At 45.0% G+C, this 14,401-nt stretch overlaps 3 protein-coding genes across 3 annotated transcripts; 2 read left to right on the top strand and 1 right to left on the bottom strand.

Annotated features, from left to right (window-relative positions):
- Window positions 1-430: 430 nt before the first annotated feature.
- V865_002312 (uncharacterized protein) lies at window positions 431-2,701 on the top strand (the record flags this gene model as incomplete). Its single annotated transcript, XM_066226114.1, has 14 exons — window positions 431-511; window positions 572-602; window positions 658-695; window positions 751-859; window positions 935-1,108; window positions 1,180-1,195; window positions 1,246-1,324; window positions 1,377-1,756; window positions 1,815-1,876; window positions 1,949-2,119; window positions 2,196-2,260; window positions 2,329-2,377; window positions 2,446-2,518; window positions 2,578-2,701. The coding sequence occupies 14 exons, from the start codon at window positions 431-433 to the stop codon at window positions 2,699-2,701; spliced, it is 1,452 nt and encodes a 483-aa protein (XP_066082211.1).
- A 111-nt stretch (window positions 2,702-2,812) lies between these two features.
- Window positions 2,813-8,062, bottom strand: V865_002311 (uncharacterized protein; the record flags this gene model as incomplete). Its single annotated transcript, XM_066226113.1, has 24 exons — window positions 2,813-2,969; window positions 3,037-3,163; window positions 3,220-3,261; window positions 3,310-3,327; window positions 3,380-3,409; window positions 3,464-3,509; window positions 3,567-3,645; window positions 3,701-3,844; window positions 3,908-4,384; window positions 4,440-4,587; window positions 4,640-4,795; window positions 4,853-5,063; window positions 5,125-5,186; window positions 5,241-5,372; window positions 5,419-5,491; window positions 5,549-5,706; window positions 5,760-6,027; window positions 6,080-6,355; window positions 6,410-6,523; window positions 6,582-7,234; window positions 7,285-7,468; window positions 7,525-7,772; window positions 7,833-7,932; window positions 7,991-8,062. 24 exons carry the CDS (start codon window positions 8,060-8,062, stop codon window positions 2,813-2,815), a joined length of 3,975 nt encoding a protein of 1,324 aa, XP_066082210.1.
- A 353-nt stretch (window positions 8,063-8,415) lies between these two features.
- V865_002310 (uncharacterized protein) lies at window positions 8,416-13,288 on the top strand (the record flags this gene model as incomplete). The annotated part of the gene is made up of 10 exons (XM_066226112.1): window positions 8,416-8,510; window positions 8,560-9,483; window positions 9,581-9,961; window positions 10,028-10,330; window positions 10,393-10,689; window positions 10,741-10,966; window positions 11,038-11,327; window positions 11,412-11,748; window positions 11,804-12,571; window positions 12,632-13,288. The coding sequence occupies 10 exons, from the start codon at window positions 8,416-8,418 to the stop codon at window positions 13,286-13,288; spliced, it is 4,278 nt and encodes a 1,425-aa protein (XP_066082209.1).
- Window positions 13,289-14,401: the final 1,113 nt, after the last annotated feature.

Genomic DNA, 14,401 nt, shown 5'->3' with positions numbered 1-14,401 from the left:
GATTTCACTGGTCTAGTCGGTACAAAGGAAGGAAAAGTACTGACACAGACTCTCATAAAGGTAGGTCCATCCGTAGAAAGGTGAGGCCTATGATACTTATCTTGCACTGAGGATCTGCCATGAGATCATATCAAGAAGCATTTTGACGATCATGGTTTTACCCATACCGATAGACTCGGGGCTTCAGCCTGTTCCAGCCTCTCTATATGATACATTGAATGTAGATACTTTCAACGAGGTGATTGTGGACAAAGGACTATATCACCTTTGACTTGAGAAGCTGCCTTTCGGTGCGTTTCCAGTGAGCCGACAGAGAGGGATGGTCGACGCCACGTCTAGGAGAATCGCACAGTATTGGGCAAAGTTTCTGTGGTGAAGCTTTATCATAATCGTCTTTCCGACATTTCTTGACTCCACCATTTTGTTCACGATGAGCATCGTTGAGATGACCGAGAAGGATGAGAATGTCGCCCATAGACCAAGAAGCAAGAGTCCACCCTGGGGAGCCAGCGTGAGTACACACCAGCGATTCGAGCAGGTTGCTAAACTGGCGATTGAATGTTTTCCAAAGTGGCGAAGTTCGACTTGGTATATCACCATAGGTAGGTTTCTGAACACCTGGTCACCAAAAAAACGTGATGACTTAAAATCTTCCAGTGGTGACTTATGGAGCGATGACCGAAGCACTTTGCTATGTAAGCAGTCTTTTCGTTCTTCGCAAAATACGCAACGTACTAAACGAGATCACAGATGGTCGGCGTACCAGTCATTCCATTCCGACTAGAAGATCTAGGATACAAACACATATCCACCAAGGCATCATGGTTCCTCTTCTCATACTGTATAGCCATAGCTGTCTGTAAGTTCCACAATCCACATTCCGTCAGCCGGAAAGAGCGAAACTCCTCTCGATTGACGATTTCGTGTGCTCTAGCCACCTTGCCTACCGCTATTTTTCTTGACAGAAAAGCATGGCGACGTGGCCCTCTAATGGCAGCCACCTGTGCCATGCAATTTGCACTACTACTTCTTATCTTCGTGGACCAATATGCCGTAATGATCTTGGCTCGTACTATACAGGGATTATCCTGCTCTATTATCTGGTCGAGTGAGCAGACTTTTGATTTTATTAGGTTTCCTTGCGGAACTTAAAGCTGACACCGCGACTGGTCACAACAGTCGGATTCGCTCTGATGTAAGTTGAGTTTGATCCGATATCGGCTGAGGGTTGTCATTCCACGATAGTTGCGAGAACGTCGAAATGAAGAATATAGGTCGTCAACTTGGTTTCGCATTTTCCGGTATGAGTATCGGCAACATTGTGGTAAGCGATTTATCCGAATTTTACCCAAATGACTGCGCTAATTCGATTTTAGGGTCCAGCAGCCGGAGGAGGCCTATACACTACTCTGGGTTGGAAAGCGCCATGGGTATTTTGCATGATTGTATGTAGTGTGGAACTGCTCGGAAGATGGTTAGCAGTCGAACAGAAGGATCTGATCAAGTATCAGAATGGCTCACCTGAGGCAACGGAGGAAGCGGGAACTAACATTACAAACCTGAGCGACGATCCGGAGTCAATGGATAATACACCATCTTTCGAGCAAGCAGCGAATGATGATCACACGAACCACGACGAGCGTAAGAAGGTATCTTCATTGCAAGTGGTTAAGATCCTCTTTACCCTCCAGAGGAGCCTGACAGGTATCGCTGTGAATTTCCGTTTGGGTTTGATTCTCGGTGCCATCGATCCGACGTAGGTGGTCTTCTATACGCTCTTGGAATTGAAACCAAACTGATCAGCGATCTTTCAGATTGACCTTGAGGTTGAGAGATCAATGGGGAAAAGACTCTCATTTCGCAGGATTAGTCTACCGTGAGTATACATTCACCCCTCCCGAGTCATCTTCGCATACTGTAAAAGCCGGTACTGATCGTGTGAGAACAGTGGCAACGGCCGTACCTTGCCTGATCACTTCTCCATTTGAAGGTTGGCTAGCCGATAAGATCGGTGCAGAATGGATATTATCCCCTGCAGCCATTTTGTCAGCACCTTTCCCTCTGTTGATGATGTTGAGCAAGAGTCTGCCAGGGTTTATTATCTGTTTCGTTCTGTTTTGTAAGTCTACACAAATACCGCTGGAAGATGACTTGATATCTAGACACATCGGTACTAACCCAGTTCGAATTGTTAGTCGTTTTTCTTAATAGTACCCTTGCGCCTGTTGGGGTAGAAGTCGCTGCAGTAGCAGACCAAAACGTGAGTTTTGTATCACCTTTGTCGCAATTGGTTGATTGTTAGGATTCGGTGCGTGATCACCATCGTAGAGCGGAATAAGCGAACTGCACCAGTTTGCCGCACTGAACTTAGCTTGGTGTGAGTTCACATCGCAATGTTGCGTTTTCCTGTAGTGACGTAAAGCTGACTACCATCTTTGCCATCAGCTGTATCGGGTGCGGTGGGTACAATCATCGGAGGACAGCTATACGATCACGTAGGATGGAATGCAATTTGTTGGTGAGTGAGCCAAGGTACACTATTCTGACCATGTTGATCTTGATTGCTGTCACACTTAGGTTTTCTTTTGCAACGAGTCTTGTTCTGTTGCCAGTGACAATGGTATACACCGGTGAAAGACCATTATTTTATCGAATGATTTACAGAAAATCCCTACGTAGTCCCCCATCAGAGGAACAGTAGATTAGGAAGATCATGTCAGTAAATTTAGCTACAAAATGTCAGTACGAAGCTGAGGCTATGATGAGTATGCATGAGTATGTGTATTGATACAGTTTCAACATTATCGGACAATCAAATTCCTCCTGGTCGTCTTCGGGGAGTTGCCGAAGATCTTGATCCAGCTCCAATACCTGCACTTCTAGGTGTATAGGCGACACCCATTCCTCCAATCTTCGGTGTTCTCGAAACGGCCTCTTGTCGTATCTTCTCTGCTTTGGCGCGTTCGATTCTGCGAGTGCAATGCGGTTTATTAGGATATGGCTGACCACAGACGTGCACATAATCGGATGACTCACTCTTCTCTCTGTTTAGCCATCTCAGCTTCCATCTCGGTCTTCTTACTGAAATCCCGATTGGCTCTTGCTCTAGCCAAGGCGTCAAAATTTTTCTCTCGGATGGAGAAGAAAACGCTTCCCAACTCGGCTACATGATGCTCTCAGCTCATTGAACATGCGCACAAGTGGTGATGAGGAGCTTACCCAGCCAGTAAGGATCAACCGACGTCACACACATCATATATTCTGTGGGAAATCAGTATTGGTCCATTGTTCGGGAATGCGATAACTTACGCTTCGAAGTCAAGACCACTATGTTGGCTGTCAGCGTATGAAGTCATGGACAATGATAAGGGAAACTTACACTCATGGTAAACAACATAATCCGGCATATCTACAATATGGTTAGCTTAAACATACATGATACATTCCATAGCGTTGAACTTACAACCAAGACCATATAAGGCACTAGTAGGGTGTAACACACAAGGTAACTATGCCAGATGGGTCAGCTGAAAAGCCATATGCAACCAGCCTCGAATACAACTCACCCCAGTCCTGACATTCATATACTCTCCAATACCCTTGACTCTGGCAGCTTGATGGAAATATCCTGCAGTAATACATTTTCTATATCGTTTGTTAGCTCTTTCACGTTCCGGATCGATCGAAACAGATAGCTCACCTAACTATATCCCAATCGGTTCCCACCGATAGTATCTCCATCTTTTGCTGTTTCATGATGTCCTCCAACTGACCTCTGACTTCACGTGCCTTCCTCATCAGTTTAGGATGTAAGAAATGTTTCATGCACCATGCGTCGGAATACCTACGTTACCTCTTTGTCAGTATCAAAGTAACGATCGAGCGAAACGGTAGTGGAAGTACTTACCCGTTACTTTTCCACTGGGTATACACATGAAGCAGTGTCAAATGATCACTCTCAGGGACGAAGAACTTCTCTCTCGCTGCATCACTTTCTTCGGCTCTTTGGGGTGGTCTGTAAAATACCGATGGAACCGATAACATTGAGACGATCGTCAACATCTCCGAAGAACATTGGTATTCCGTCGCGACAATCAACATCTTAGCTAAGGAAGGTTCCATGGGGAAATCCGACATCTTCCGACCTTGAGGGGTCAGATCCCCGACATTGTCCAAAGCGCCCAGACACCAAAGTTGATACATCGAGTTCAAAATATTCTCTTGCGGTGGTGGATCCATGAAATCAAATTCGAGTAGATTTTTCACTCCTAGGGATTTCAACAACAACACAGTATTGGCAAGATTGGTTCTCTGAATCTCGGGGATATTGTTCGGGAAAAGTTCGTTCAGATAGGCAGTCTCCGTGAAAAGTCGATAACAGAAACTATTCTTCGTAGTCAGCCAAATCCTCCGGTGATGCACTCGACACCGCGACTCACCCAGCACCAGTACGTCCAGCTCGACCTGTTCTCTGTCCCGCGTTTGCCTGACTGATAGGGGTAATCTGAAGAGCGTCCATACCAACTTTCGGGTTATATACCTTGAGCTTCGAGTATCCAGCATCAACCACATATAGAATACCGTCAACTACGCGAGAGTCAGCTTCAGATTATGTTTCGAGGATAGGTAGCTGACTAACCCGTCAAAGAGGTTTCAGCGATATTCGTGGCTACAACCACTTTCCGCCTTCCATCGGGCGTGGGTGAGAAGATCTTGGCTTGCAGATCAGCAGGCATCTGCGAATAGATCGGTAAGACAGCCAAAGGTGGCGGATCATCCAGCTGCTCTAGTCGCTCTAGAGATGTATACGATATTAGCGTCACAAACGTCTGAGATATAGGCCGATACGCACCTTCTATCACTTGACATGTGCATTCGATATCTTCCTGACCCGTCATGAATACCAATATATCTCCCTGAGGACTTGAAAGATGTATCTGCAGGACCTGCTTGATGGCGCTATCTACGTAGTCCTCGCAAGGTGATTTCGAATGGAAGATCTCGACTGGGAAAGTTCGTCCAGGAATAGTATATGTCGCGGCGTTCCCGAAGAATCGTGAGAACTGGATCCAGACTCAGCAGGGTGCATATCTCGATAAAGTGACGGAATTCAGTACCACTCACCTTGTCAGCATTCATAGTAGCGGAAGTAACGATCAATTTGAGATCCCGTCTTCTTGTCAGGACTAAGTGCAGTCATATCAGCATAGCAATGAGAGCGACTTTGTTTTCGCACTTACTCTTCCTCAACAGACCCATCAGAATATCCGTACTGAGTGATCGTTCGTGTGCTTCATCCAATATGATCACGCTATATCGGTCTAGATCTCCTTCATTCAGAGATTCTCGTAGCAGTACACCATCCGTCATGACTATCAAAATATCAGCTTGACGATCCGTTAATAAAAAACCGCTCACATTTGATCTTGGTATCTTTCGAAGTACAATCCTCAAATCGAATCGCATAACCGACCGTTTCTCCTAGATTACACTGTTCAATTCTGAACTGTCAGCTAAGCTCACCAAAAATGCGCGTTCCAAAGCTTACCTCCATCTCTTCGCTGACACGCTTGGCTACCGACATAGCAGCGACACGTCGTGGCTGAGTACAGCCAATCATACCGTTCGCGCAGTATCCATCTTCGTACAAGAATTGACCTAATTGGGTAGTCTTACCAGATCCAGTCTCTCCTATCACGATGAGCACTACAAAGCACATGTTAGCTAATGTGGCGACAACAGAGCCTTGAGTGACTGACCTTGATGGTCTCGGATCATGCCCATCAATTCCTCTCTGACAGCGAAGGCAGGTAGATATTCTCTTTGTTCACGTAATGTACGTGTCTTAGCGAAATTCGATACACCTTCCGATTTCTGCAGGTGACTCGAAAATTGAGAATCGGCTTTGTAGTTACCGCCTTCCCCGTCTCCGGCTTTTTGGCCTTCTTCACCTAAATTAGGTTCATCCTTGACACCCAAGATATTACCCAGTGTCGTTCCCGCTATAGAAGCGGCTTTGGCAGCAGCCTATAATAAATTGTCAGCTAAAGCACGAAGGTTGGACTAGCACGTGACTGACCTTTTCCCTCTCCTGTCGTTCTCTCCTTTCTTTAACCAAAGCACTGCCCTTCTTGGAGAACTGAGCCATATCACTCGTACCGTCTTTGACAGGATTGATAGGCTCTAATTGTCTAGTATAGGCAACTGTACCATCCAAGAAAGGGGGTTTCAAGTCATGTACCAGGACATGCACCTTGGAGTCTGAGTCATCCTCAAAATCCATGTCTACACCACCACGCTGCATGACTCCAGACGTTTGCATTCGGTTGGTCTCCCATAAATCATTGTCCGCGTTCTGTCCGTTCTCTATCAGCATATCTGACTATTATTCTTGCATGATCTCACTTACGAATTGAGCTTGACGGGCTGTCTGACGCTTAGCAGCTTTCGCTTCGAGTTCCTTCTCCTTCTCTCTTTCGAGATTCTCCCACTGCGAGAACGGATTGTGTTCTTCATCGGGTGCCTATCACATACGATTAGTGAGATCGGCTGACTTCACTTATTAGGAAGGGTTTACTCACCACTGCGCCTTCATCGTCGTAGCTATACCAATCCCTATCCAGCCTGACTTGTTCTTCTTCCCACTCCTTCGCATCTAGTTCTATACCACCTTCGTCATCAGGAGAGCCCTTTCTGCCCGATCGAGGAGTCTGATCCCAAGTCTGAGGTCTTCTTGAACTTTCCGCTTTACCCCATCCTCCTGGTCCTCTGTCCCGGCCACCACGAGGGGTCTCGTCCCACCCTCTATTGGGTACCCGCATGCTACTTCCTCCCTCAAGGTCTCGCTCTGAACGGGATGTCCGAGGTGTAGGTGCTGCTCCCCAGCTCTTCTCTCCAGAACGTCCGTCCCTTCTATCTCGATCCCTACCATCCCTTCTTTCCCTGTCCCTATCTCGATCTCGATCATCATTTCGTCGGCTGTCTCTTCTATCTCTATCCCTCCCATCTCGATAAGATCCTCTGTTCAACCTCGATTGGAAATCATCTATCCCACCCTGCTTATCTCTACCATCTTTATCTGATGACGATACAGTGATCGAAGAAATGGGGGCATTCTTCTTACTCCTATAAGCCTCTAGTCTCTTCTTCGCTTCGTCCGACAAACCTGTACCTCGACTTGGCGTCTCATCTGGTCGTACTCTCGCATGTTCTCGTTTTACGGGTATCGACGGGACTGTTCGCATTGTCAGATGTTGACAGACCTGAATGAATGAGGGGACTTACTTTTGAATACACCTCCAGCACTTGATCCGTCGTCTCTCTCGTCTTCTGCATCCCTCTTTGACCGTTTACTTGGTGGCTCGCTCCTTCCTTCAGCAGCAGCTGCGGCAGCTCTCTTCTCGGCTGCTAATCTGTCCAAACCCAATAACGATGGTTTAGCAGTGGGTGGAGCTCGAAATGCCACAGCCTAATACAAACAGACCGATTAGCTTCGATGATGATCAGGCTGAACTATAGACTCACATCGCCTCCGCCTCGTCTCAAACCACCTTTTCTCACTGGCTCAGGAGCCAACCTATCTGAATCGTCATGTTCCATACCTTCGACTTCACCACTCGGTCTACCACCTAACATCCTAGGAGGTGAATGGTCTGATCCTCTTCGAGCATTACTACTACCATTCGACTGAGATACAATGGACTGTTGAGCCAGTATACGTGTGTGTAATGACAACATCGCATCTTCAGGAAATTTACCAAATGTCGAAACGGCTAGAATGACAATATGAGCATGATAGATTGGAGAGTACCGGAGTGAATTGATTTACACACCTTTCAGGAAAGCATCCCCACTTCTATTACCTCTTGATATCTCCACTATACGTCTTCCGAGAAGATCATTGACGTCGACAGAGTTCATCAATCGAGACATCTATGGTCACACTGGATTAGTGTTCGACTTTTAAAGCTCGATACATGGATATACCCACCTCTATGGCGATTTGATGGATGAATTCTTGCTCGGGGTTCGCCCCGTTCCGAGGTGGTGACTGAGCCGACATTATGGACGATACGGGCGATCGATCCTGCGGGGATGTTGGCAAGTCTAATGATAGAAGTACAGTTGAAATGTTGAGATCGCTCCTCCAGACGTTGTTCAAAACAACCTCACCTCGAATGACGGAATCAATTTCCCATGATACCAAAGATCTTCCACGTCATGATATATTGTTGTTGTTTCGAAAAAAAAGTTGAAGGTGAAGATGCAAATACTGCTGCTGATCCCGTGCAATATACGACCGGACTGTGTCACACCACAGTGAAGCATCAGCTGTATCGTATAAACCAAGCAAGAGAAAAGACCATCTGATTTGGTCTGAAGATCTGCGTCTCCACACTCGATCGATTCGGAGTCATGGAGAACCGAGTAACGAACGATCAAGGGATGAAGGAGATTGAGGTGTGTAGAAAAGCCCTATTGAAGGCGAAGCCAGATCAGTTGGAAGATGGGTATGTCAACCAAACTAGTCCTATGGCCAATGCTGATTCACCAAGATAGTACACTCGTCAACGAAGGGATTGAGCTTGTTATACGATCCTATCCTCCAGCAGTCCAACTAAAACATCTCGAATTGCTTCTTGTACTCCTTCGACAAATGATCGCTTTATCTGCCTCAACCAGTCCGAGTTTGTTCACCGAAGTTGAAGCTAAGATCGTACCAGCATTCCTCCCAGGTGGTCATCTCGCTTCTTTAGTTCTCCTCAACCTCGATCATCCGCTTAAAGTCCAACAACAAAGATCTTCCGATGTCCTCTCTCTAGCCGGCGAGCTCTCAACCCTCCTTCCTCCTCCAGAGACATCAACCAGCGAATCAACAACATTTATCGTACCGCTTTTTAGACAAGCTATAAGTAATGGTATAGCTAGAAGATCGAACTTAATTGTAATTTCAACTTTACTGGACTACGTACCATCATCAACCATCTCAACCAACTCACCAAACTTAGTGAATGATCTACTAGGAGATTTGGGGATAGTAGATTGTGCGAATATCCGATCAAATCTAATCATTAACCTTCTCACCAAATTTATCTCTTCCAAAAATGATGTTGTCCAACAGCTAGTACCCTATTTCGCCCCGGGTTTGCCAAACTCTGTAATGGTAACCATGAATCGTTATCTCCTTCCTTCCCTATTCAAGAAAGATCCTTCATACGTTACAACCCTTCTTGGTGTACTTTCAGATAAGAGCGAGTTGTTCGGTGCATGGATAACGGTAGCTTCGATTGGACTTTCTCTAGGGATTGTAAAAGTGAATCAACTTCCCCAGCAGGATTTGAAAGATGCTTTGGCACATGAAGATGCAGATATAAGGATTAGAGCTTTCGAATTAGTTTCTGGATCAAAAGATCAATTCACTGAAGAAGTCTTCGAATTGATCAAAGAAGGGTTTACATGGAATGATGGACTGCCTTCTGCAGGGTAAGTACAATACTTTCAGGTCTGACGTCCTTTCTATCTTATTATCTTCCGATCCATGCCGTTCTAACAATCCATTTGTACATAAATGAATATGTAGGAGCCGTTCAGCGTTTTCCTCATCGACATTCGCATTCCTAGTCCGTCTACATCAACTTGAAACTTCCACTCGGCGAATCCTACGTAAGAAGCCCAACACAGACAACATCACGAAAGAACAGGAATCGGTATCATCCATATTACCATTATGCGAATCTTTTCATCGTTGGTTCCTTGATTATCTCGATAATGGTCTAATACAAGCTCGGAGGTTTCCAGTATTCAAAATATTGCTATCGTTAAACCTCCTAGGAAGGTATTTGGATGTTTTTGGAGATAATCACGATATACAGATAAAAGTGTATACGAAAGAGAGAGTGGAAATGTTATTGTGTTGTCAGATGAGTGAATTTACAGAGGTTCGAAATAGATCTAGAAAGATGTAAGCTATTATTCATGGTGCATGCACTCGGTGGTTTTGGTATAGCTGACAAAACCTGTTCGACAGTTTGGAATCAGCTACGATTCCTTTACCAGGTTATGAGACGCTCTCGACACCATCGTCACAAGCTCTAATAAATTCAGCGATGAACTCTATCAATCTACCTAGGAAAACTCAGGCTGAAGCTGGTAAATCTGCTTTGTGTATCTTGTTCAGTAAATTGGTCAAGAGTGATCAAGACCAATCTGGAGCACTGCACTTTGTCGGAAACCTGATTGAGAAGTTGGAGAAAGGGATAGAAGTTGTTGAGAAGGATTTGGTAAAAGGGATAGAAGAGTATCCTTTACATGGGTCTCTGTCTGCAATTGCGTAAGCTGGATTGATCACCTTGACTCGCATATGACTTGACTAGCTAATTTGATATATCATAGTGATCTGCTATCATGTCTTGATCTTACCTCTTCAACCTCTCAAAAAGCTTGGCAACCCACTTTCCACCACTTGCTCGCTCTTATCAACCGAATATGGAACATCACCAAGACCGTCATCTCACTTGCTTCTTCCACTGTCGAAGGGGCAGTGGACTCCTCTAGACCAGATCACGAGATTGCACGAGCATACGAGGTACTGGGAAATGGCGATGATGAAGAGGAAGATGGGGAAGGAGGGGAAGGAATGGATCATACGGGCTTGTTGTCGGGCTGTTGGAGGGCAACGAGAAATGCGGGGTGAGCTACAAGTCGTACTTAGGATGACAATAAGCTGACAGACCGGATCAGTGAATTACTTGCTACGATAGCATCTTTGCCTATAACTCAGTCCGGTGTCTCTCAGACAATATGGACAAGAGACGAGATGAACATCGCGGGTGAATGTTTCCTGACGTGGATGCACGAAATCAAACATCGCGGTACTTTCTCGAAAATCGCTATTGCGTTTACGCAATTAGTGGAAGCTGTTAGACCTATACCTGAATTAAGGGGATTATGTGAAGAATGGTTGCAGGTGAGTAGCTGACAATCACAGGCAATGATCAAAAGTGGACTACGTAGCTGATATGATCCTCCTCGCAAAAGCATGAACTACGCACCATTGCATCTGACCAGCACTCTACCACCCGTCGTTCGGCAGCACTACCTTACTCGATCTTATCTCTCGTATCATTCGACGAAGAATTACTCAACACTGCTCTAACAGCTTTACTGGACTTGGCCAGAGTCGATAATGCAGATGCCTCAAACGTAACGAAAGTACATGCTTTCAACGTGTTGAAGATTGTGCTTTTAGATGCAAGACAGACGAAATGGTTTGGTCAATGGTTCGAAAGCGGAGTCATGACTGCTTTGGGGGCATTCGAGTCGCCTGAGTAAGTGGCATATCACCCTGATTGCTCTTTTTATCTATGTATGGCTTCACGTATATGCGAAGGCTAATTTTTGTTCTTAATTAGCTGGAATGTCCGAAATGTCGGATTAATCCTTTTCTCTACCTTGGTACATCGATGCTTGTCCCCTCCAAGAGGTGGCCAAGATTACTACAAATCACGATCGACCTTAGCTACCAGAATGTCGTTCTCAGCTTTTCACTCTAAATACCCATCGGTCATCCCCTTTATCACGAAATATCTGGAATCGCATGGTATAAAAGGGTCCAGTGGCAATAAGCATTCACCCCTGTTTCCTATTTTGATCATTGTTAGAAGTTTGAGGTATGATGATGATTCTGAGGAATTGGTAAAGGAGTTGAGGATAACGGTAGAGAGATATTTGAGCAACAAGGATTACCAGGTATGTCAGCTTACATATGTGTACCTCCATTACAGCTGATTAAGGTTGTATATAGGTCCGACAAGTTGCTGCTCAAGCTTTATCTTCACTCATACCCCCTAGTCAATCATTGAATGCAGCTTTAACCATCATGACCAAACCGGAAGAATCTGATCTCAACGCAGTTCACGGCGAAGTGCTGTACTTGAAACAACTTATCGCGAATGTGATACCTTGGACAGACATGTCAAGTCCCTCCAAACGATCTTTCGAAGATGGCTTGTCGACATTGGTCAGACGATGCGTACCTGCAACTTGTCCACCGGTTACTGAAGCTGTTCTAGAATGTGTACAAGATTACAACGTAAATGTGAAAAGCACCTCGTCAGATATCGCTAATCAAACATATTATCTCGTCACTGCACATCTTGACAACAGAGGTGATATCCCTTTCGTTCCTGGAGAAGATGCTCGACATAACGCTTCGGTAAAGTTTGTTTTGTCGAATCAACCTACTCAGGAACTGGTACTCGCCCTATTATCAAAATCTGCAAGTGAAATCGATCAGACACCGGTACTAGAAAAATTACCTTCGCTGCCTGATTTGTGGACTGGAGAGATCTTTGATGCAGTCTTGGAGAATGCTTTGACAGGTAGAGGCGGTGACGGTGTGAGAGTTTTGGCTCTGGATGCTTTATCCGAAATCAAATGGTCAGACGTAGTTTTACAAGGAATGGATGGGAAATGGAAAAAGGTTATAGAGAGACTGAGGATAGTGGTGGAAAGCAGATGCGTACCTGTCAAAGAAGCTGGGTTGGTATCTCTTGGATGGGCGATGCACAATGTGAGTTAAGGATTGTTCGTACTCATAGATGCTCAAGCTATGACTGACTGTTAAATCCAGAGCATCATAAACGAGAATATTACAGCTATGGAAGGCCTCGAGACTGTATCGGCTCCTATATTAACCTTCTCGCACGAAGACGAATCTCAACCATCTCGAGTATCTTCACTTCGATCACTTGCTCATCTAACCCCTCATTTGTTCACTCTTCCTAACGTAGAACTACACCAAGCTTTATTGCGACTCGTACAAGACGACGACGAAGAGATACGAAATGGCGCATGTGATATCATTTCCACAGGCTTAAAATTAAGAATGGGAGTGGTCCTTTCCAAATCACTTGAAATATATTGGACATGGCTTGAAGAATACCTTAAATCGCAAAATATAGATCAAAAGCAAAAATGGTTAGGTTGGCTCAAAAATTTAGCAACGGATCAAGAAGGATATGAACAAGATGTCAAAGTCGTAAATCGGCATGAAAATTCCACGGAAGTGTTATTCGAAGTCGAACCAGCTAACATATTCCGTGATTCCCTCGTGGATCTATATTACTCAAACAGATTGCTTCGTTCTTTAGGTTTAGGTATTGAGGTAACACATGCCGATGATGCTCACAACGTAGAGGGAGGGTTCCGGCTAAGTCCGATTGATGATGCGTGGGAAGCTAGAAGGACATTGGAAAGAAGGAGGAAGTACACGCATGGTATAGAGTAAACCTTCTTGGTGTTTAGACCAAAGGATGTGTGTGTGATACTCGTAGATGGTCAAATGACGTTTACGTACTACTTACCTACCATGCAGTCAGTATACGAGGATCTATTCCTTTGTACTGCTTAAACCGACATGGAGTGATGTAGAAGACCAGGTCGATCGACCATGGATTATGCACGAAAAGATCACTCAACATGAAAGTGTTCATATCGCGCAATGCTACTGCCTGTTCGACTCGGCTAAAACGCCTTGATGTTGTGTTTTAAGCTTATCTGAAACTTTTGCCACTCTCCTGCGCTGAATGTTTCAAGATCCATCATCCCAACATTGAACGAACGCTCAGACCCACTGACCCACTCGAGGACATGAAATAACCTCCACCATCATATAATCACAGTATACACGCACACACACACACACACAAGATGGTCGCACGGAGTTGATCCTTTCACCAACTCATCACCGAATATCCTCTTCAACTTGAACTTGATCTGATCTGCTTCTCGCTCTTTGTGATAACCAGGTCCCATCATAAAACACCTCTTGTTAGACTAGGATTGTATCTACACGTTTTCTGATCTTGATTCGATCTACTGTATCAATCTATCAATAAATTTATTTCAAAATAGGCTCAAGTCGAGTGGATTCGCGACCGGGTACACCCTCATCCTCAACCTCATGACATAGCTTACAGACCGAAGTGAAGCGAAGGGATCTACTGTAGATAGGGGGTACATACCCATCTCGCGGAGAACAATAAGACTTTTGTTCAGATGGATAAAGTTGTCTGTCTTTCCTCCGTCCGGATCGGCAGTAGCACTTGAGACGTTTACGATAGTGTACTAGTCCCGTACAGTTCAGTCGCCCTTCCGATCATTTGGTATAGCAAAAACATCATCTTCGCTTCAGACCGGAGTGGGGATGTCCAAGATCAACCAATGAAGGGTGAAAAAGTGAAAAAGGGATTACATACTATCTGAAGTAGAAGGAAAAGGAAAAGATATCTTCTGAACTTCGTTCTTAGGATCACCAATCACCATATCGACTAATGCATAGATATTCGTACTACCTCTTTACCACAAACTCGGACATTACTCTTGAAATATCAATAACAGC

This window comes from Kwoniella europaea, chromosome 1, assembly GCF_036810445.1.
Source record: "Kwoniella europaea PYCC6329 chromosome 1, complete sequence".
NCBI lineage: Eukaryota > Fungi > Basidiomycota > Tremellomycetes > Tremellales > Cryptococcaceae > Kwoniella > Kwoniella europaea.
Note: the sequence above shows the minus strand (reverse complement) of the source record. Positions and strands in the feature narration are given on the sequence as shown.